At 36.0% G+C, this 24776-nt stretch overlaps 1 protein-coding gene across 3 annotated transcripts in view; it reads right to left on the minus strand.

Annotated features, from left to right (window-relative positions):
• esrrga (estrogen-related receptor gamma a) overlaps nucleotides 1-24518 on the minus strand; it is a 241352-nt gene extending 216834 nt beyond the window's left edge. Inside the window, exon 1 of one of the 3 annotated variants that reach the window (XM_041252714.1) lies at nucleotides 24406-24518. In XM_041252714.1, the coding sequence (XP_041108648.1) occupies nucleotides 24406-24407 (2 nt within the window). In that variant the 5' untranslated portion in view covers nucleotides 24408-24518. Of the gene's footprint in view, nucleotides 1-9603; nucleotides 9877-11442; nucleotides 11530-24405 lie in introns of those variants that run through there. The other 2 variants (XM_041252717.1, XM_041252715.1) reach the window with 2 other exon arrangements.
• Nucleotides 24519-24776: the final 258 nt, after the last annotated feature.

The following is a 24776-nucleotide window of genomic DNA, read 5'->3' on the forward strand; positions in this document are numbered from 1 at the left end:
CAAAAATCTCTGCAAATGTCTGATATACTTTGAGCGCTGGATGTAAAAGTAAAAAAAAAAAGCTTACCTTACATCATGATTTCCAAGACTTACATCATGGCTGGTGTTAGGATAATTTACATAAACGTGCACACATTAAATATTCTCAAGAGTACTCAATAATAATATCATGACAGCACTCGAATAGTGAAATAATTCCAAATGCCCATCCCTAATATATATATATATAATATATATATATATATATAATATATATTATATATATATTATATATATATATAGATAATAATATATATATATATTACTATATATCTATATATATATACTAGTGAATATATCTACTACTGCTACTCGATCTTGATGATGATGTTAGTGTATACATTACGTTTATGTAATCTTTACACATTAAATTTTGATTCGTTGTTGTTTACCAAATTGTGTGCATATAGCTCAAAGCAAAAATGGTTAAAACTATAGAGTACAGCAACAGTCTCAAAATGGCAGTGACACAACTAAACAAAAAAGGAGAAACTACCATAAAATAGCAGACAGACTGGGTTTATTGGAAAGCGCTGTTGGCTACTATTGGCAAACACAGGAGAACAGGAACTATTGCAACTAGCTCCAGGTGTGGAAGACCAAGAAAGTCTTCTGCAAAATCGTTCTAGCACCCCGGTAAAATCCTCAGATTACTGCAAAAGATTTGACACAAGAATTGAAAGAAGATGGTCAAGAAATTCATGAGCGAGCAGTGCAACGACATCCTAACAGGATGAATGTCCCTGGGTGAAAACCAAGATGCAAACCTTTGTTTATTGGATGAACGTTTGTATTCCATCGGGATAATGACCCTAAGCATTCTGCGAAGTCTACAAAGAAATTTATTAAAAAAAAGATGATTACAGTTATGCATTTGCCATTTCAGTACCCAGACTTGAATCCCATCGAGATGTTATGGATTGACTTGAAGGCTACTGTTGCAAAAAGGAAGCCAAAGTCGACTCCAGAACTCAAAGCTGTATGTATTCAAGAATGGGCAAAAATATCTTCAGAAAGATGCCAGGAACTGGTTTCAAAATATAAAAAGTGACTCCAAGCTGTAAAGGAAGCAAAGGGTGGGCACACAAAATACTAATGTAAGGGTGCCCAAATACTTTTGTCAAAGTCTTGGCATTATTTTTTGCATGTTATGTAATTATTGTTTTATTATGTATACTTTAATTTATATCTTTAAATAGAACAATTGGATATATAAATCACTTTCTTTGTGGTTTTTCTAATTTTTTTAAACTGCCCAAATACTTTTGACTGCGACTGCATGGGTGAGCTTTGACTTTTAAAAAGCTGTGAATGTATAAGTGTTATAAAATGAAATACCTCTCCTGGATTTAGATGCAGTCAGATTCTTGGAACCCAGTACACAGCCCACTGATAGAAAAGAGCAGATTTCTTTGAGTACATACTTATGTACTGGTATCTTCCACCTCTATCAGAGAACAATAAAAACAATCCTACTCATTTATCTTATTTATAGTCAAGCCTGTGCATTGTTTTTGTGTAAAGGATTTAAGGAAAAAAAAGCTTTTATTTTTTTATTAAATTTGGAATTGGCCATTATTTGTTGCATTAAGTGCAGAGCTTCTGCTCTGCTCAGGTCTGACACTAAATCTGCATGTGATTGAGCTCACCTTCTCCCCACTACCCCGCCCCCTGCGAGTGTTTATTTGATGGGATTGGATCTGTGCAGGAGTTAAGAGCGTGTGCTAGAATTACAAATACTGTATCGATCGAGCTACAATGCCTTTCGATGTTTGACAATTGTTTTCTAAAGTAAGACGGCAAGAAAGAAAAGTAAAAAAGTAATGTTTGGGATACTACGGTAACACAACTAATTTGCGTGGCCATTTAGAGATGCAGAGGTCGCACTAGCCTTTCAAAATGTGAATTTGTAAACAACATACCATCTCAAAATCTGCATTTTCAGCCATAAAATCTGCATTTTACATATTGTATCAAGACAGTTACATTACTTTCCAGTGTAACTGTTTCAGATTAATAAAGTTAACATGCAAAACAGTACACAGTATAAATTATGGTAATAGAAATAGACAAAGACAAGCTTACTTATGTGCGGGTAGCTGTCAACATCATAACTATTCAGTTTTTTTTGTTTAAAAGTTCTTAATTTTCCTTTTAGCACCACAAAAAATGACTTGTGCTCTTTCCAAATCAGAGTCTTAATAATTCTCAGGAGCTTGCATTGAAATGGTCATGTTTCAGACGATCCTCACGTAAACTAGAGTATTTGCTGGCCTGACCCTTGTGCAGGTATTGTAATTGCAAATGCAATTGAGCATAAGTTTTGCAAAAGCAGGAAAGATGTAGGAATAGTTCTCAATAAAAACCCTGCAGGTCTCAAAACCATGACTTTTGAGCATGTGTTTTACTTGGCTGAGAGTCAACAGGTAAGATACTCTTATACAGATTAGTGAGTCACTACCAGTGATGTGTGCAGTACTAGGATACTGAGCGCTCCCCTGTTTTTTTTTTTTTTTTTTTTTTTTTTTTTTTTTTTTTTTTAAAGAGGAGTGGAACCATTTTTACACGTTTCAGTGCACAAAACTACTTTGTAATATAAACTAAATTATTGGATAGGGCAGATAGTTTTAGAAACACACTGCTGTTATTGTTTGTGTTTTATTAAAATGTTCTGCATTGTTCTTCTCTTGATTGATTGTTATTCTGACTGGTTATGGATTTAAACTACTTTTTTGGGGGGATTTTGCTTTGACACCCAACTGGTACAAATCAACATGAATAAGGTATTTTATATATATATATATATATATATATATATATATATATATATATATATATATATATATATATATATATATATATATATACACACACACACACACACACACACACACACACACACACAAACACACACAATTTAATAGGGATAAAGTTTTTAAAGTGTTACTTGCAACGTTACACAGTAATCCAGAGCTCAAAATTTATTACTGCGTTTTTTGGTTTTTTTTACCACTTCATAATGTCGATGAATCGATGCATCAGCTTTTTTGGAGAACGATATATCGATAGTGAAAAATTAGGCATCGCCCAGCCTTAGTCATATTATTAGTAAAACCATAAAAAAATGGATACAAATAAAAGTTAAATGTATTTGTGACAGAGATCGAATGATTCTTGGTGTGAGATCTCCCTTCCGACCCGCGAGGCAGCTGCATAAAGGGAACAGAATACCCTGCACTAAATGGCACGGCAGTTTATTCTCAGGGTTAGGTGGAAGTCGGCCATCTAGAAAGGGGGCAAAGCTATGGTATACAAACTCAATGACTCAGACGGGAAGCGGCGTGGCATCCGCGGATTGGAGGAGCATAAAAAGGGGACGTAGTGATGTGATCTGTTCCTTTCTGAATGATTACGTTAAATGACCAGAAGGAGAACCTTTGCTGTGAAACTGTTTTGTCTGTTTTTGTTTGTCGTTAATAATACTGTTTGTAACTATTTGGATGGCTAACACAATCTGGAGCTGTCGCCAAAGACCAGCACTAAATCCAGATCAACAACACTGCACTTTTGTTGTCACTAACAATCTGTATTCACCACGAACACTAGAGCACACAATGTGGACTGGAGTTTGTGTATGTGTTACGTGTGGGTGAACTGAAACTAGACTGTTATTATTTCGGGGCAAACCCACAGATTATAAATAAGCAATACATGCTGCTGTATTGCTTCATTAACATTGTTATTGTTTACTGCTGTTAGCCATCAGGCATTGGATTATACAATTAAACCTTCATTGCACCTGGATTATCATTGTTTGTCTGATTATTGATCACCTGCACACTATTAACCACTTTGCCAGAGTCCTTAGTACTAAACAAAAAGTAACCTACATATTGTTTAATATGCTAATAAGCAATAAAACGCAAGTCGACAAAGATTGCAGCACATTATTCTGCGCTATGGGTATGGTTTTAATAAGTAACAATTTGTTCAAGTACTGTAAAGTTTATATGCATACAGTATATATATATATAATATATATATATATATATATATATATATATATATATATATATATATATATATATATATATATATATATATAAAGATATCCACATCTGACTAAACTAAAAAGACTGAAAGTCCCAGAGGAAATTGTGGGGGTCATAAATGAAAATGTTGGCAGACCCAATAAAGTACAAAGTCTTATTGTTATGGTACACACTTTTTTCCTTAAAGTTATGACAATGTTTTAATAATAAGAAAAAACACCAAAAAGTCACAACCAAATTTTTCTGTCTAAAAGAACGAAGAACAAAACGGCACAGCAAATCAATCCACAAAAGCAAAATTCCATAAAGATCAAAGGACAACAATCCATTCTAAATAAGGCATCCCCAGCTGCTCTTAATATTGAAGGAGACCAAATGCTCCAAAGTCCAGAACCTGTCAGGTTTTTAAATTCATGAAACATAATTAATGTTTTTGTCTCACTTATATTTTTCCCCAAACTAACTAACTTGATTATTTAATATTGCGTGCTCTGCTACGAAGCCCTAGGAAAGTGGTAAGTGAAGTCCCGCATTCGTTACATTTCTTAAAACTGCATCAACATAACTCATATCAAACTTAACTTGAGGGGAGCTCACTTTTTAAACACAATAAGACCGGCTAGTAGTAGGAAGATTTACATGACCACATTTCTTTCTTTTACTCTATAGCTAGCTGCACACAACGTCAGAAATACGGTTAATTCTGCCAAGAATTGACAAGCCACCATAGACCCTTAAACTTTGCAGTATTACAGCTAAATAGACAGCGAAAAAAAAATCATTAAACTTCTGAGCCATTTATTTCTGTCAGCAGCTGCTAACGTCTTTCAAACATAAGCGTTTAATTGAAGAAAGCCTGAAACTGATTTCTGAAAAACAAGCAATCATACACAGGCGGTTACGTGAAAGGGCCACAACTCAGTATAGGTTCAGTCCGCTTCGATCCATTTACTCCCAGATCCATGCTTTCCGCTTGAACTTCACACAACACAGCTGCATTACATGCATGATTTTAAAAAAATAATTGAGTACAATGCTGGAAACTAGGTTTTTTTCAATGTTTTACGTCGTATACGTTTCTGTAAATACTTGAAAATGAAAACACATGTTACAATATACAAAAGAAAACATAAGGAGTATCAAAGCAATGTTCAAGAAAATTGAAAATTGTCTCTAAAAGATTCCTCAAAATAGCCACCCTTAGCCTTAATAACAGCCTCACAAATACGAGGCATTCGGTTAACAAGTTTCAGCAGGAAATCACCCGACATGTCTTCCCAGCTCTTCTGCAGCAATTCCCAGAGATGTAGGGCACTTGTGGGTAGCTTTGCTTTGACTCTTCTGTCCAGTTCGTCCCATACAAGTTCTATGGGATTGAGGTCTGGAGACTGGGCATTCCAAGGAATTAGATTGAGTTGATTCACTTTTCTTCTTCGACAGATAGTTCTTACACAACTTTGAGGTGTGTTTCGTGTCATTATCTTGCTGAAGAATGAAGGACTGCCCAACTAGCCGTAAGCCTGATGGAATGGCACGCCTCTGAAGTATGCTATGTTAGCCGTACTGGTTGAGCTTGCCATGGACTTGGTAAAGATCACCAACTCTGTCACCAGCAAAGCAACCCCAGACCATGACACTGACTCCTCCATGCTTGACAGTGGGAATCACACATGCAGAACTCATGCGCTCACCCTCTCTGCGTCTTACAAATACTCGGCGTTTGGAACCAAAGATTTCAAATTTTGACTCATTGGTCCATAAGACCGACTTCCACTCCTCAAACGTCCAGTGTCTGTGTTTTTTGGCCCAGGCAAGTCTCTTCCTCTTATTCTGCATTCTAACAATAGTTTCTTTGCAGCAATTCTTTCAGTTAGGCCAGCTTCACTCAATCTCCTCTGAACAGTTGATGTTGAAACATCTGTACTTCTAGTAGCATTTAGCTGAGCTTCTATTGCAGGGGCAGTTAATCGCATTTGCAGACTTGTGACTTGAATGAACTTGTTCTCTGATTCTGAGGTCATCCTTGGCCTGCCTGACCTTGTTCGGTCCTCATGAGTGCCAGTTTCTTCAAATCGTTTGATGGTCTTGGCCACAGCAGTTACAGACACTTGCAAAGTTCTTGCGATTTGTCTTAAAGATTGACCTTCATTTCTTAAAGTAATTACAGACTCTTTTTTCTTTGCTTAACTGAGCGTATTTTGCTATTTTCTGCTTCCTTACATTCAGGAATGACAAACTTGTGCCTATGCTACCTATATTTATAGTAATCATGGACCCTCACCTGTTAACAGTAATTGGTGACAAAAGGTTAATTAGGTAACATGCTAGTTGACTCAGAGAACATCTAAAAAAGACACTTTTATACTTAGGCCAGTGTTCCAACACTGTGTTATACACATTTCAGACTTTTAACTGACTTGGGCTTCAGACTGAAATCCCCTTGCTTTGGGTGACCATTTCATTGAAATTGACAAGATTTACATTTTCATTTAAAAATAAAATTTTTGAATGCAATTCACTTATGATTATCAGCTCATATAAGTACACGCATCATATAATGAAATATTAAGTGTTTATAGACAAATTTATACAGTTAAAAGCATAGATAATCATGAAAAACCTGGTTTCAAGCAGGTGTACTCAAACTTTTGACTGGTAGTGCATATCATCTTGTTTTAGAATCAAAGAAGTGCTAAACACATCTTTTTATTTATAGCGCTGTAATCTCCAATTAAAGTTTAAAAGAAACAAAAGATCTTCAAAACAACAAACGTATGTAAGAACATCTTTGGTAATGTAGTGATCTGTGCATTTGTCTTTCCCTCCATGTATTCCTGCTGTTTCTAATGTGTTAGTGCACTGTAATTGTGTTTTCCGCTCGCGCTGTTTTTACCTGTGTGTGTATCTAGCCTGTTTGTTTGTGTTCCGTGCCTCCGCTATGATTGGTCCTGTTTGTGTTAAAAATGGGATATATGTGCAAGCTCTGCACCCTGATTTACATAAGGGGGCAGAGTTAAGTGTATAAGAGGCATTCTGTTATCTTGCTTGTCACTGTTTTGTGTCCTTTGTTGCTGGCAGAGCTGTGCACTGGTGAGTGCAGAGAGAGCGTCCAAATAAAAGACTGAAAAGGAACCAAGCTGTTTTCTGTCTCTTGCGTGAAACGCTACAGTATAATTTCTAAAAATAAAAATGTTTTTAAAGTTTGTTTTGTCTATTCTAAACGGTCTGCTTTATTTAAAAACAGTTTAAAAAAAACTTAATCCTCTACATAATCATCTAAAACATACCTTTACATACATGCTTTAAATAACCTGAGTTAAAGCTTTACGAATAGCATCTGCCATTCAAGAAACACTCAAAACTAGTATCTTACAGCTCTATTTTTTCTAACAACTTGCTCAAGTTAGTAAATAACAAGGCACACTGAAAACAGTGGGGAATGTCTGCTCAAGGGTTAATAGATTTAATTATTGATACTGATTTAAAGACTTGTATTATACTTGTACAGAAGAGTATTGTGGTTTATAGATTTCACTTAAAACATTGTTTGCTTGTTAATTATTAACATAGTGTAGTCACTAGGAAGATACATCTGGAGACAGGAAGCTAATAAAACATTTAACATACGTTTTCCTTGAAGTACTTTTTTTTTCATTGCTGCAGAATACTAAAATACTTTCAACAAACTTTTTTTTGATTAGAACCTATATGATTAATTGTAGGCTTCATTCTAAGTTTCTGTTTTTAGAACTTGGTTGCTCACAGAAGCAGCTAGACACATTATGAAACTAAATATATCTTTACAGCACAAAGGGTTTAAAATAGCAAATTGTGGAGTGGCCTATTATCAACGAGAGATTTAATGAAATAGTTTCATGCAATGTGGGATAGACTAAGATTATAGAATTACTTTCTGTATATATATATATATATATATATATATATATATATATATATATATTAGATATATATATATATACTATTTATATATATATACACACACACACACACACACACACACACACAAGTATTAAAATAAGAATACAGAATACTAATCACAAAATCAAGTTTATGTTCCAAGTCATCAGGATTTTTAAACATTTAGCTTTGAAACCTAAACTGGATTACCAATGAATACAGACTTAAGTTAACTGAAATATATACTTCATCAGCCAGGAGACTACAAAAAACTGTGGAGGCTTTCACTTACATTAGACCTCAGAAATGGTACACTGTGTCTTTAAATTTGTATATGCTACAGCTGTATGTGATCTATACAATAATTCCCATTAAAAATAATTTAATGTCTGATTGCTCTGGCTGGGTTGCTCATTTGTATTGTTTACAACAAGCCATTGAACTCAGCAGTTTGTAGCAGCTGAAGCCATGGTTACCAGTTTTAGCATGCACTAGTTAAAATAGAATGACATTCCTTAAGTATTAATGGAGCACACTTCAAATCATCTATCACACAGGGATTCCAGGGAGGAATTAAACTGAACAGTACATACACTACAGAATATAAAGCTATGCAAAAAAAAAAAAAAAAAAAAAAAAACACAACTACTGCTATGAAAATAAGAAACTTTAGGTAAGGAAAAGGTCACAATGAACAGGACATACTACTCTTCCACTCATTCTCAGTCACTGGGAAAAACAGAAGCTCATGTTATGATGTATGGAATTAATTATTAATACTGTATAAGTATATGTTTAACAAAACCACTGGATACTTCATATCAAAGAACAAACCTATCTGGATCCTGCTGATTTTGTCTGGGGATGATTTATATATATTATATATATATATATATATATATATATATATATATATATATATATATATATATATATATATATATAAGCACAGATATATATTCACAGATTCATGTTTCGATATAAATACCCTATAAAGACTGCAACAATAGATCAATGGCCATCTCAATTTCACTGAATAAATATGACAAACTGAAAAATAATATTCTTTCTATTCATTTTTTTCTGATAAGCTTTTAGATGTAACAAATCTTGTTTCTTGTGGTCCACATACATACAGTAGTACTGTATACTCTTAGTAATGCTGAAAACTGTCATACATTCAGATTCAGGATAAAACAGCAAATGCACAACATTATAGGGTGAAGCATTCTACTTATACCATAGAACATTATACAGTAAGTAAACAGTGTCAAGCACCTTTGAGCATATTCTAAGGAAATCTTTTAATAAACTGACTATATGAATAGAAGAGAAAGCTACGACCTGTAATAGTGCTAAGTAGTGTACCATTAACAAGAAGACAAAAGTTTAACCTTACAAAACACAGATGCACAATACCTTCCACTTCTAAATATTTTCTGTAGTGCTGTTTGCTGTAAACAGTGACTGACACGTGTGGTAAGATTCAAATTAGTTCATATTATATCAAGCAAAAATCTTTAAATTACTTAGCATTTTAAAGGTGGTTTCAGATCCTGTCTTCACTGTATTACCCTCAATCAAATGTACTTACAGGTTCCCTGGATTCTTGTTGGAGTTCAGTAGTTTCAAGGGTAAACGGAAGATGTCTTTTCTTCAGTGCAGCAGTATACAAATACAGCATGCAGCAGTTCCTGATTAGTTCTGATCTGGTTGGAAATTTCTTAACAAATCATTTGGAAGACAGATCATGGCAAGTGACGGTTGTATAAAAAGCTGCCAGCTTTACTGGGTGGTTGTCTTTAGCTTGTGTACCAGTACACAGTACCAGCTGAGCTCCTATTGCATCCCTGCAGAAAGAAAAGCTTTACTGAAAAGCAATAGCATCACATTTCAAGGGAGTCATGCCAGACTCTGGAATGGAAGCTGACTTTAACAACCAATTTGATATATTTATACCATGAAGTATGACAAGTCTCTGAATCTTACAGAAAAAATATAACTAATTTAATACACAGAGGGCATTTTTCTGAATTGAAAATTTGTATTTTCATTATATTGCAATTAGACAGCTTAACATTCTATAACATTTCCTTATTATGTTGGAGATTGTTATGCGGTTCTATTCAATATTAAATTGTATTCTATTCCATATAGTAAGTAAAACTTTACTAATTGGTTAGAAAAGCTATCTAGCCAGTCAGCTTAATGTATTTCCTTATTCCAGAAAGTAACTGAAGACTGTGACCATAGTTTAGGACAGTAAATCAGGTGAAGCAACCAACAAACAGAGACCAAAAATAAATGACTTAAAACACCCTACAGTGCTTCAAAACTTGTTCAACAAATCACCATTAGTAAAAAAAAAAAAAAAAAAAATCCAATGCAACAATAAACCAACAAAACAAGTTTGCTTCTGACTAATAATACTTGCTGGACTTGGAGGTCATCTGCATGTTTATCTGTAACTGAAAAGCTAAACATATACTTTAAAGAAATACTTTTTTTTTCCCCACAAGCTGTTTTTGTTATACAAAAAATATTTTATAATCAATACCAATATATTTTTTTTGTCTTTTTTCACCATGGGTTCAGTACAATTTTTGTTTAAATAAGAAAGAATATTTTGAAAGCCTGTGGGATAGCTAGCTGTAAATCCCTATGCATTGACGATGTAGTTTTAATTATCAAGGCAGAGTGAGAAAACTTCAAACTTTTGGAGTTTACCTCCTCTCAGCAAGTCAAACTTTAGACAGGCGTACAACACAATGCATTCACCCTGCTGTTTCTTTTTGCTTAAGTATACTGAATGCATGAAATAAGTAGAGGTCTCGTTACGACAGTTTGTGGAGGGCTGTCTTGTCTGTTGTCAAATACACATTATGGTAAGTCAGATCAACCATTACAAAACACAGAAGCATGCTTCCCAGCAAAGCAGCCCCGTGTGGTTTCACAACATAACTGTAACCAGCAGAAATTTCTCCGGAACAGAAGAACCACTTACTCCAGGCCTGTTTTAGCCCACCTCGCAATGTTGCCAAACATTTCAAGGGCAAGCCCGGTAGCTCGCAAATCAGATGCATCCCTCGTCAGCACCTAAGCCCCGAGTTACGTTGCTGATACAAATGTACCAGTGCCTCTGGATGTTTTAAAGATGGTCACAACCCGCAACGTTCTATAACAGCACATAATCCGTGACAGTTTCTACCGGCAGTGCTGACAGGCACCACTAGTATGACTTTAAACTGAACGCATCTGGTCATGTTCACAAAATGATATAAAAACGTGTACGAAATGTATCATTTTATCCCAGTTAGTTGTAGCTCGCTTTCTTGTGGTTATACCTGGTAAGATTTAATGGAAAAGGGGACTAAATACCTCGCAATACGATGTATACGTAAGTTTACTTTAGAGATTATAAAGGGTTTGTTACCTTGGAAGTCAAATCTGTAGTGGCAGGTGTCCGGGTAAATTGGTTTTTAAAGGGGCAGAAGCCGCTTTCTTGCTATTTGGTCCACTCCATGTTGGAGAATTGCAAGCTACACACACCTCCTTAAACTGGGCGTTTGTATTTCATAAATAGGGGTCCACATGAGAGATAACTAAATGTCTGATCTATGCGTTATAAACAAACAGGTCTATTTTGTCTTATCACGGTTACGTATTACCTGTAAGACTATCGTTGAAAAAATATTATTTATTTGTCAAAATAAAGATCAAACATAAACCAGGTTTTAAGTGGATTTTCCCTGTTTATTATAATGTACCAGTCCACACTCAGTTTGACCCAAAACGTCATTCTATCTGTTTTCTCAATGACAGCTTGGAACGAGACTTTATCAATTTTAGTGAATACCTGTACTGTATAAATTCAAATTAAACAGACTTATTATTTGAAAATTGAAAAGGCACTATTTACTAAAATGTCCTAAAAACAACTGTGCACTGATTCAAACCATAGTATGCTCCGGGAAAAAAGAATATTTAATACAAATTAAATGAAAATCAAAACATTCTATTACACAAGCAGTTATAGTATTTATAGTGCATTTAAAACGAAATGAATCCCAACGCGTTTCTCTCAGTTTATTGCATACTGCATAGATCTCCATTCTGTGTGTTCTCTGTCCAAAAAAATAAAAAAAAGCTCCTGAAAAGACTACTAAAGGCTCATTTTGCATGAGATGAGGAAACATGTTGATGTTACAAAGTCTTCACTTCACAATGTCTATGGGTTTCAGTGTACAGAGCCACACTACAGTAATATGCTCATTTCCACACAATCAGCTTTGAGTAGTCTTTTCAAAAACAAATAATGTTCAAAGCAGAAACAACTATAAAGAAAAATGAAAGAGAAGATGACTGCCAATAATACTTTTGGGATATGCCTGCTTGATAGGTATTTGCTGAGCATTTTATATCAAAGCTGCCGATAGGCCCCTCCGTAGAGTGATGTCCTTGGTCCCGCCTCACTGAGGTAATAAATAGTCATTGCACAGACCAGTCTCTTTTGCATTGAACCCGTGAGTGCAAGTGATGCGACCTCTTCTCTTTCAGGGAACTGGGGTTACATCTGTAACCTATCATTCCTTTTCAATGAGAAGATGACCGCCAATGATACTTTTGGGAACGTATACCAGAGCCTTCGTGAGGGAGAATGAGCGGACAGCATCTGAGGGACCTCTCGCTACCGCCATCTAGTGTTGGTGGTATGAGCGTGCAACCGCAAGGACCCTGGTGCCTATTAAAGGCATAAAGGGATCTATGACATTAATTTGGTAGAACCTGGTAAATGTATGCAGGGTAGTCCAGCTAGCCACAGAACATATGTATTGGTCAACGAGGCACCTCTAAAGATGGCCCATGACATAGCCACACTTCATGTTGAGTGCACAGCCACCTTCCCAGGTGGGGGTAGGCCAGCATTAGTATATGCAGTCAAACCATGTCTACAATCCAATGGAAGAGTCGCTGCTTATAGAGGGCTTTGCCATGGCAAACGAAGGGCTGGTCAGACTGACGCAGCTCTCTCGTTCTATCCACATAGCATCTCAATGTCTGAACTGGGCAGAGGGAATCTAATCTCCTATCCGACTCCTCAGCAAAGGGAGAGGGATGGAAAATCTCTAGTTTCACTGATTGATTCAAATGAAATGCTGCAGTCACCTTATGGAGGAAATCAAGGTTCATGCACAACAATACCGTTTCCATGTCCCAAACGCGCATACAGGATCTGTGAACGGACAGTGCCTGTAGCTCACAGACCCACTTAATGGAGGTGATAGCTAACAGAAAGGCTGTCTTCATAGAGAGATATTTCAGCTCTATGGTATCTATGGGCTCAATTGGGGCCTTCATGAGAGCCTGCAGTACCACGTCTAGACTTCATTTGGGGAGGACGCCCTTTATAGGAGGACATAACCGCCGAGCACCCTTTAGAAAACAGGTCACCAGTATATGAGCGCCCGTGGATACTGAGTCGATGGGAACATGGCAAGTAGATATGGCTGCTAGGTACACTTTCAATGTGGATTTTCCTGCCTCTTGTAGATCTTGCAGAAACTGTAATATAACTGCTATAGGGCAATATATGGGATCATGGCCTCACCAATTTTGAAAATATTTCCATTTATAAGCCCTAGCATTCTGCAATGTACTTACTACTGCGTCTGAGAGCCCTAGGGCAGACAGACGGTCCCGTTCAGGGGCCAGACCCACAGTTGCCCGGTTCTGGGTGCCAGAGGGTGCCTTTAGTCTGACTGATGTAATCCATGCACAGCGGGATCTCCCAGGGCTGGCCCTGCAGCAGCTGGCAGAGGAAGGCAGAGAGCAGCGGTATAGGTGGGAAAGTATATAAAGGCATGTGACAGAAATATAAGTTCTGGTTAGAAATCTCCCTCCTGACCTGTGAGGGCGCTAAGTAGTGAAAGGGGAAGTCTTTGGATGGGCTGGCCTGACAGTTCATTTCCTGGGTCGGGAAGTTGGTCAACCTAAGAAGGCGAGACTCAGCTGCAGGAATGTATTGACCTGGAAGGTAAACCAGGTGCAGTGCATGAAATAAATAATTGTGAGTGTTTGTTTTGTTTGTCTTGTCTATAATTGTTACTTGTGTGTTTATAGACAGCTAACACGTTCTGGAGCTGTCACTATAGGCCAGCAATAAAGCCAGACAACACTTGACCACTTGTTCACCACTGTAGCACATATACACATTGTTGTGTATTGCAAGCTCATTATTGTTTACTGACTGGTCATCAGATGAAACCATAAAACCATAAAACAATTTCACTCTTACTTTGTTGTCTGCTTGTTTCTTTGGGATTACTGCACCAGCACCGCACCTGCTATACACCTGCTTAACTAATTACCACTTTGCCACAAGGCACTTTGGGACATTTGTGCACTAAGGCGTCAACACCTAGTGGATCGCCAGAGTTGCGGAGGGAGAACCACAGGGGGCAATGGGTCGTCTCTTGGGACCCCCGCCAGGCTTCTGCCCAGGGATTGCCCCTGAAACCCTGAAATCTGAAAAACCCAGAGGGGACAGCATGTGCTGGGTGAAGCACTGAGGCGACGAGTCCTTGAGGCACTGAGAGTGTCGAAACACTGAGGTACAGAGGCTATGGAGCACCAGGGGCCTGAGGTTCTCGAGGGTACTGGGGCGCAAGGCTAAAAAAGACCTCAAAGTGTCGAAACGCTGAGGTGTACAGTCCTCGAGGTGCCGAGGGTGTCGAAGCACAGAGGCACTGAGGCTATGGAGCATAGGGGCACCGAGGCCGCAACACGCAGAGCTCAAAAAAGCTCAAGGGCATCAAAGCGCCAAGGTGTGGAGTCCTCGAGACACCAAGGAAGTGGTAAGCCTACTTCCAGCAATTAATTGCAGGGGAACTCACTAAAAACTCAAAGAAGGAGCTCTAAAGAGTAATTCTCAACTGGAAACGGTTAGAGTAATACTCACCCACCTCACCTACCAGTCTGTGAAAGGCAAAAGAGACTGATATCTCTGTGCAGTGACTATTTATTACCTCTGTGAGGCAGGATAGAGGACGTCACTCCGCAGAGGGGCCTATCGGCAGTTTTGATATAAAATGCTTAGCGAATACCTGATAAGCAGGCAAAATCCCAAAGTATTATTGAATTGAAAGGGACCTGGCTATTAAACAGTAAATATGTGTTACTGTGGATGTCAATGCGATCAAACCTGTACCAATTATGGATGGGCGACTAGACAATAGTGACAACTAAATCTGACGAGTATCTATGTATGTAGATTTCCTGTGAAAATCTGCAAATAACAACAGCTCTATAGAGATCATTTTGAGCAGTAAAAAACATATTTTAAATAGTAATAATTTTACAGTATCTGAAATTCAGAAATTTCTAGTTAAACATTTAGCCGCACTAAAATGTACCATTGAGTATGCTTACTTTAAAGTTTTTCATAAAGCCTTTTTTTTTTGCACAAGAACAAAAGCTTGGTAAAAACCAAAACAAATATTTCACCAAGGAATGACAACGTTGCTCATTTCCCTGGCATACTAGGTGTTGCACTGACCTTTTGGAATGGATTGCTCATTTTTACAATCTTTTGCATTTATTTGAAGATGAGACCATTATCTTTACATGGATACTAATGTGTTTAGTAAATAAGGGGTCTGTTGGGTTATTATGACAACATGTTCTGCACAGTGTTTCTCAAATGATTTTGCAGCCACAGCAGAACTCCAGTAAAACCCTATATCCACCTTTCAATTATGCCTTCATTTGGCCCTTTGCATTGCTTTTGTCGTGGTCTGGACTTATATCTTCTATTGGCCAACCATGATAAAGTATACAGTGTGCCTTAAATTCTTCTGGTTGATAACTGTACAAGCAGGTATACGGTAGTCTATAGGTATATACGCATGCACGTGCAGTCACGATTATATATATATATTATATATATATATATATATATATATATATATATATATATATATATATATATATATATAAATAAAGGGTGTAATAACCAGTGTAACTACTTGTTAATATAACAACATATCCCTTCTTATCCCTTATACAACAACACCAACATGTTTGAAACACCTACAATAACTCTGAATACAGCAGATAGCCACTATGGGCTAGCAGGACGGTACTGATTTTGACATGAAAAGGAAGGTGTCTAAAATATTCTAGAAGTATGTGGCCATTCTGCAGTTAATTCTGCAACAAATTCCTTCCGGGATGTTGATAGTATAAATCTATATTGAAGTCTGTTTTTCAGAATGGCCCAGTCATCGTGTAGCAACGGCTGGGGTAGCGCTGCCAAGTGCAGCACCTTTTGTTTGTAGCTTTTCGTTACTGTGTTTTCTTTTCTCTGATCTACCGGAAAAAGAAAAAAAAGTAAGATCGCTGTGGGTCTATGACACCCTCAAGAAAAGAAAAAGGTACGACGAATATCATCAGCTGATACAGAGTTCCGGTTTGATGAAGGCATATTTCAAACCTACTTAATGTTGTATTATACAACTCCGGGAAATCAGAATTCAGAACCACAAGCTTTTACGCCATTGTATTTTTTTTTTCCTTCCATGAAAAGGAGCCTCCTACTTTTCCCTGGTTGGTTGCTGGTCGTTTACGTCACGGCACGGTGCGGCAAAAGTTGAAAATATTATCTCCTGCGCGCAGCTCTGCGGCACCCCTTTCCTCTGCCGCTGCACGTGACCGCCTTCATTGAAAACAATTGCTAATGCCGCGCCGCATCTGGTGTGAACGCCCCTTTCCTCATGAAACATCAGTCATTTGGAAACGGTAGCATCTGCCAGCTCATACCCTCCTACAGACCATCTATTAAAACCTGTCCGATCTGCTGTCCAAGCCCATTGTGACTAAAAGTGACAAAACTACATGACAAGGGAACCATTTATATAACAAATAAATCAATAATTTACACCAGGTGTTTCTAATTGTTTGTCAGACCTCTGTGGTAATCTACTTATAAACTCCCTGGCGTTCTAGTGCCATCTTTAAAAAAAAAAAACATTTTAATGAATATGTTATTGCTCTTTTTCATTGAACACTCTACCAAAAATGCACTTTGTGCACGAACTTTGCAGAAATTTATTTTTTTCTGTCTGACAGTGAATACATTAGGCAAATATAAGCTGAATTGTATATGCAAAAATGTAAATGCAAATACAGTAAAGCCTGAAGAGCAGCAGGTAAAGCTGTAGTATTATAGGTGTATAAACTATTTATTAGAAGTTGTATTGTTTTGTCAGTAAAATAATAATACAGCAATAGTAATGTGCTACCAGCTGATCTAATAAGTAAAGTATTTGAGGACAGTAGACATAAATCCATTATAAAAAGGCCATTATATGCTTGCCATATAGGCCTAACCTATAATGTTTGTATGTAAATGCATTGACATACACATTAAACATTAGTGTCATGTCATCACAATCCCCTTGGGAGGCAATATTCTTTCAAACCCAGTTATCACATAAACACACACACACACACACACACACACACACACACACACACACACACACACACATACACACAAATACTTTATTTTCAGAGATTAATACTAGCTAAACCAATCTTTTACCAGGAAGTCATTGTAACTAAGACTTTTTTTACTACAGTACAAAGAAAATCCCTAAGTATTAAATGTTATCTGTTCGCATATTTGTTTTAACATTTTACTTCGACCAAACAAACAACATAACCAACAGGAAGCTACACATGTAGTGAATACAGTTGATAGATTACCTTGTGCGCATATTAACAATCGTTTCACATGCGTTCTTTGGAATTACATTTCTGCAAAGTAACAGTAGATATGAGGGGCCAAACAGGCCATAATTCATACATTTAGCAAATGTAGTGCATTAGTTCTAAAAACTATAATGGTTTTTATCTGTATATATGATTGGTTTATGTGTCAAATGCATTGGTTTGCATATACATAGAGTTGGCTAGTGTTGAAAATCTACTGGTTGTACAATATATTGGTTTGTAGGTTTAATACATTACTAAAAAGTCTGGTTTGCTTGTTAAATCTCAATGTGAACAACAGCTGGACTCTGTCCTTTTGCACAAAGGAAACAAACTATCAAGGTAAATTGACTAGGAAGTAAACATTATGCGGTTAGTTAATATTCTGAGGAAACAAGTAGAGCAACAAACTAAAAAGGTTTCGAGGAACTACATTATGGGAAAATTGAAATTTTCAATTGAGAATTGAGAGTTTCAGTTTTCAGCCTTCATTTTTTTTTCCTGGTTGGAACCAGTAAAATTGTTAATTGTCCTGTCTCCCTCAGTGCTTTCTTCCACAGCAATATGTAAAAATCTAAACCATACTATATTAAAAGCTTTAGCTTGCATCCAGTCGAACTCGGTCCATTTGCTCGCAGATAAGTGTGAAAAGCAAGCACAGTGATACATTGTTTAAAACTGAACGAATCATACGAGTCCATTTGCAACGAACCCAGTGTGAATGCAGCCTAAGTGGGCGTGGACTAGAGGTCAAAGGAACAAACAATCTGGCATTAAACTGCATACAGGTAAGCCTGTTGCTCATGAAAATATTAGAGATTCAGAATTATATAAATTAGGTATTTTTCCTAAATAATATACATCCTACCTTATCCTGTCGATGTTAATTAGTGAATGGCCTCTTCCTCTTTGTAATATTGTAAGAGTGAAATGCATTTTAAATTTGGAAAAATGCCATTTTGGAGGTAGACACAAAATAAAGTAAGAATTATTGTAAATCCACTTATAAATTAATAAATATGGCATTTGATTAATCTTTACTAACAACATTCTGGCACACTGACTGCATGTAATGGTATTCAATCTCATATAACCTCCAATACTAATATTTTCTTTACAGAACAAAAAACGACTTATTATATCTGCTGGAAATAGCAATTATTTGCAGCCTAACAGCAGTTCATATTGTGTGCTCCAGATTCTATATCATGGAGAATAGGCAGCGTACAAACATTTCCTGAGACCTGATTTTGTCTGTTCTAGCAGCCCTGCTGTCGTCAAAGCTGTGGATGAGGCATTGCACCAGAAACCCAAGCTATCAGTCAGCGTTGCTCAATTAACTAAACCAACAGGATCTGCTGCAGGGTCTACATATGTGGAATCCCCAGACTGAAGTTCGAAGAATTTAAGAGCAGGATTTATACAAAATGCACAACGTGCAGAAGTCAGAGCCCAGCAATCGACAACAGGGAATCGGAATTCAGAATTCAGAGTGCAGGGGATTTTTAAAACCCAGATAAAATATATTTTCAGTATCAGAGAATTATTATTGTGCTGTATTTGTCCTGATTATAAATGTATATGAAATAAAATATAATTATTTATCAATTTGTTTTCTGCTTTCTCAGGGGTGCAAATCATTTTGAAAATAGTGCTAAACTGTTTAGCATCAGAGAGCCCCCCCCCATAGCAGTAATCGTAGTATCACGGGGGGGGCATATATATATATATATATATATATATATATATATATATATATATATATATATATATATATATATATGTGTGTGTGTGTGTGTATATATATATATATATATTTTTTTTTTTTTTCTTAGAAATAAAAGTAAGTTTTAAACATACATGCTTAAAAAGAGGGTATTTTAGATGTAGCAGATAGATGTAGTTTAATTATTATTATTATTATTATTATTATTATTATTATTATTATTATTATTATTATTATAGTAGTAGTAGTCCATTCATAAATAGAGTATTTTACTACAAAAAATCTAATTAACAAAATGACGTACGATATTAGAAACAAGTGCTGAACGCCACCATATCATTTGAAGGGGGGTTATGTTTTTGTTTATGATGTGCAAAACAAAATAAAACGAACAGTAATTGTAAGTGCCTATGTATATTGCAGCTAAGGGATACTCAGTTAGACAGTAAAAATGGGGAGCAACTCCAGGACCGCCATATATTCAAATCCGCAGTATAGAGAGGGGCGATATAACAAGGGGTGGGTGTATTTATATTCTGCATATTCTCCGTAATATAGAATCTGGAGCTGTATAATTGCTATTTCCAGCGGTTATAAAACGTCGTTTTGTGTTCTGCAAAGAAAATAGTAATGCTGGAGGTTAACATGAGATTGAATGTTGTCAGTAAAGATTAGATCAAATAATTTCAACTTTACTTCGTGACTACTCCAAAATGGCATTTTCCAAATTTAAAATGCATTTCACTCTTTAAATATTACAAAGAGGAAGAGGCCATTCGCTAATTAACATAAGGGATAAGGTAGGATGTATATTATTTAGAACAAAATACCTTATGTATACAATTCTAACCTTACGCTGTTTAATCACCACGATGAATGCCCTAGCAGCTTTGCCAGCTTGTTCCTTTGACTCTAATCCCTGCCCACTTCGTGTCACATGCAGAAAGTAAGACTGCATTCATCCATACCAGTCGGATACTATGGAAGGTCATCCGGGTCAAAAACGCGCTATTTAATATGCTTTCAAATATTGGACCAATCAGACTACATAAAAAAAAAAAAAAAAAAAAAAACCCATTCTAAATAAATGTAAATTAAATGCACATTTTCTACGACTGGGCTGTTCATTTTGCAGTAGTACCTACCTAGAGGCTGGTCGTATTACAGTTTTGTAGTGTAATAATAAGAGTAGCCAGTCATTTTAGGGATAACGGGGTTTTTTTTTTTTTTTGTTTGTTTTTTTTTTTCAATTTTAAATATTAAATACACTTTTAAAAAAAATCAAGAATAAGGAAATCATGGTTGCGTTATATTTTCTTATACGGTACAAATATAGATTTGCTGAGTGCTGCCGACTTCTTGAGACAGATCGTTTTTGTTTTATTTTTTACAATTAATTATATTTGTTTCAGTCAAAATATTGAGTTACTATAGCTAATATTAGATTTAATGTCAGATCTTTCAACACTTGTTTAAAATGACATATTGGTAAAGCGGGGCTATGAAGCCGCTGTTTGATGGTCGTCTCGGAGGGTCCGAGTCTATCCATCTTTCATTAGACTTTACCCAATGCCAAGTCCATATACTGCCATTGGGCGGGAATGGCAGATGTAAGGCTACTTTTAAATGGATAATTTATTACACTTCAGTGATCTGATTGGTCAAATTAGTATGCGTAATAGTTAGAATTACAATACGTACTAAAGTCAAATGAACATGTGTACTAAATAATGTGTTTTTTACCCGGAAGACCTTCCATACTATACATTTGCAAACCAACACAATACACATACAAACCAACGCTATAGCTGCAAACCGATATAGTACACATGCAAACCAGTACTGTATGTACACAAACCTATATAGTACACACGCAAACCAATACTGTATGTACACAAACCAATACAGTGCACACGCAAACCAATAGTGTATGTACACAAACCGATATTGTAGGCCCACAAATTAATGTTATGCACACAAACCAATATAGTAGACACACAAACCAATATATAATGCATGACTAAGGAATAGCAAGGAAAAAAAAAACTATGTAACTTTTACATGGGTTTAATAAGGCATTTCTTTTAAAATTAAATATTTAAATAAATAACAATGTGTTAATAACACTGTTACCCAAAGTATATTTTCCAAGGAAAAAGGTCAACTGAATTAAGTCTTATATAAAACTATGATGTACAAACTTCATATAGATATAAATATTGACTTAATTGAGTATTTTAACGAACCCAGCCATGTGTTGTATCATACAAATTATATATGACAAATTGATATATTTCAGCATGTGTTCAGCAACTTTTCCAGGCATGTGTTTTGTTGAAAAAATGTATCATTAATTAATATTTTGACACATAGAGTGTTAGTCTCAATGACAAACAACACACACCATCAAAATGAATCATGTATAAAGGGCAACCCCCCACAAACTATTCATTCCAATTCTGAGGTAGTCTGTTATTAAAAGATTGTGATTATTATTATTATTATAATCAAAATATGTTTTGTACATGTTTTTTGTTTTTGTTTTTGTTTTTTTTTTTTTTTTTCCACTCTGGTACAAAAATATTAGCAGAACAAATAAATTAGTTGTTCTATATAATAGCTTTCAAATTGTTTTAAAATACTTTTTAAACTGTAGTACTGTAGGTGTGCTGCCAGTGTAATACGTTTAGAAAATATCCTTCAAGCCCGATAGATAGATAGATAGATACATAGATAGATAGATAGATAGATAGATAGAGTGATAAAAAGATACATTTTAATTGCTGATGTGATCAAACAATAAAAGCTGGATTTATAGCCTGTGATTTGTATTAATTGACCTTAGAATTAAAAGCTTTTATATGCTGGCAACTACATTTCAAAGAAGTCTACTGTCATCTATTTATTGTCTCAGCTGACCCCAGTTCATTGCTTTTTAGTTATAAAAACTTTTTAAAAATCATACTTCAGAAAAAGTCTTCAAACTTCTCTAACATCACAATAAAAAAAGGCATTTCTGGTGTAATATGTTTTGTGAAACATGCCTTCCATTGTTGTAGCTGTAGCTGATATATATATATATATTTGAATTTTCTATTACTTGCAAAAACTCACTTTGATTTTCACCTAGCCTTCAAAATGAGTAAGATGCAATTCGATTTTCCCCCAAATAAATGATGCCTACCAGGTCACTTGTCATAATAAAAGTATAGATTAGCTATAAATTATTGCACCCCCTAAATTATGTTATTTTTTCCTGTCGCTGTTAAAGCAGTGAAATAGTAATTTGTAAACATAGCCTACTTCACTTAATAAGGTTGTGTTCTGTAAGATTCAGTGCTTATGCAATAGTGGTATAGTGTTGTTTTTACAAATGAATATGAAATGCAATTAAAGAAAAAATAAGCATTACTGCTGCTCTTTTTTTCTGATGCTCAGCTATAGCATACCTGTTAACACTGAGTTTTCAAAATGCGGGAGCTTTTGTAAACTCAAGTCTCATACCTGTCAACTTTTGAAAATACAAAATCGGGGTAGGGTGTCGGAGAGGTCGGACGGCTAAGTAAGTTGTGTTGCCTCGCGCACTGAATGCATGCCTGCCACAGGACACCCCTGGGTCCTAAACCCTGCTAGTACATGCGGGGATTTGCAGTTATCACACACCGGACATGAATTTTGTAGACATTAAAGGTTTGCCGACAGATGTGGGGTTAACAGTAGAACACGAGAGAAAATCTGTCCTGGGAGATGTCCGGGAGAAGGGTAAAAAAAATACAGGAGACTCCCGATTAATACGGGAGTGTTGACAGGTCTGCTATAGTGTATCTTTCTTACTGAAAAGTATTTGAACAGTGCAGTACTTTGCGTTTTGTTTTTCCGATGCAGTCATAAGCCTGCTTTTCTGTCACCTATAACTGAAGATGAGATCGTCTCCTGTCATAGATTAATAAGTGTTATCCATTAACAGCCATGTAGCCAAAGACTTTCTTTATACAAATCGCCTGTGATATCTGTGAATTAAAAAACGACAATGTTGATGTTTACACGCACGCGCGCACGCACGCACGCACACACACACACACACACACACACACACACACATATTAGAAATTAATCTAATCTCTTGATCAATATTTTCAGTTAATCACTTATATCAGTATTTGTGGGCGCTTTGTACACATATTGCTTCAGTTGTCATCTAACCACCTTTTTATTTTGCTGATGGTTCATTTTAATTATGAAAACTAAATCAAATGTAATCAGCAGATTAAAAGATACTTCCGAGATAAATCAAAAGCACCAGCCTAGTCTAAATCTTTAAATCCTATAATATCATGTCATGTTGGGATCTTGCAGCAGCAAATGTTGCTATTTAACACTCAACAAAACAATTGCAGCGATTAATTAATCGGTGCCTTCTTAAAAGATTTAAAAACATTACCCTTGTGCGTTTCCATGCATAATTGAATTGGTTTGCTTAATGCTCGCTTGTATTTTTGGTTGTACGAATTATCTTAGACCAGTACTGAACAGTATATGTCTTAGTTACAGTAATTTACTTATCTTTAGATACACTCGTCGGACGATATGCTGTTGAGTCGAGATTTACTGAGCTGCTAAATCAATACCATCGCTAATAAACCAGATTAACAATGAACCATAATCACACAAAAAAAAGTTGATCCAAACGCCACGTGCATTTTACAAGACTTGAAAATAAAATCTAATTATGGCCCTGACACGGTAAAAAAAAAAAAAAAAAATTCAGCTGGCGCGATACAGTTCTAATTCATTTGACATTTATATGCAAATTAAAATGATTTCAATATATAATAATATAAGTAATATATGACTTTGCGTTGCACTGCCATCCATAAATGTAATTACCCCAGTACTCACATGGCTAGGAGATGTCACCTCAGATATATATTATAAGCTCGAAAGCAAGATCTTCTGATTTTAGCAATTGCTTCAGAACTTGGTCACTTTGCAACTTCAAACAGCACGGGAGGGTGTTTAGATTCCTCCAGGTTGTTATGTAGCCTATAAATAGGTAACTTTTTTGATGGAACCAGCTAACAAATGAGAAGAGAAAGCGTAATTTTGCGCAGGAGCCCCCCTTTCTTTTGCATGGATCAGACACCCTCCCTTACCATCAGAAATAAAGTTGCGATGTTTGTGTAAAGGAATCGTAATCTTAATTTTACAACTGAGAGAAACAAAAAAACAAACAAACACACACACACATCAACACAGTATCAGAGGGCACT

This window comes from Polyodon spathula, chromosome 6 (assembly GCF_017654505.1).
Source record: "Polyodon spathula isolate WHYD16114869_AA chromosome 6, ASM1765450v1, whole genome shotgun sequence".
NCBI classification, from domain to species: Eukaryota; Metazoa; Chordata; class Actinopteri; order Acipenseriformes; family Polyodontidae; genus Polyodon; species Polyodon spathula.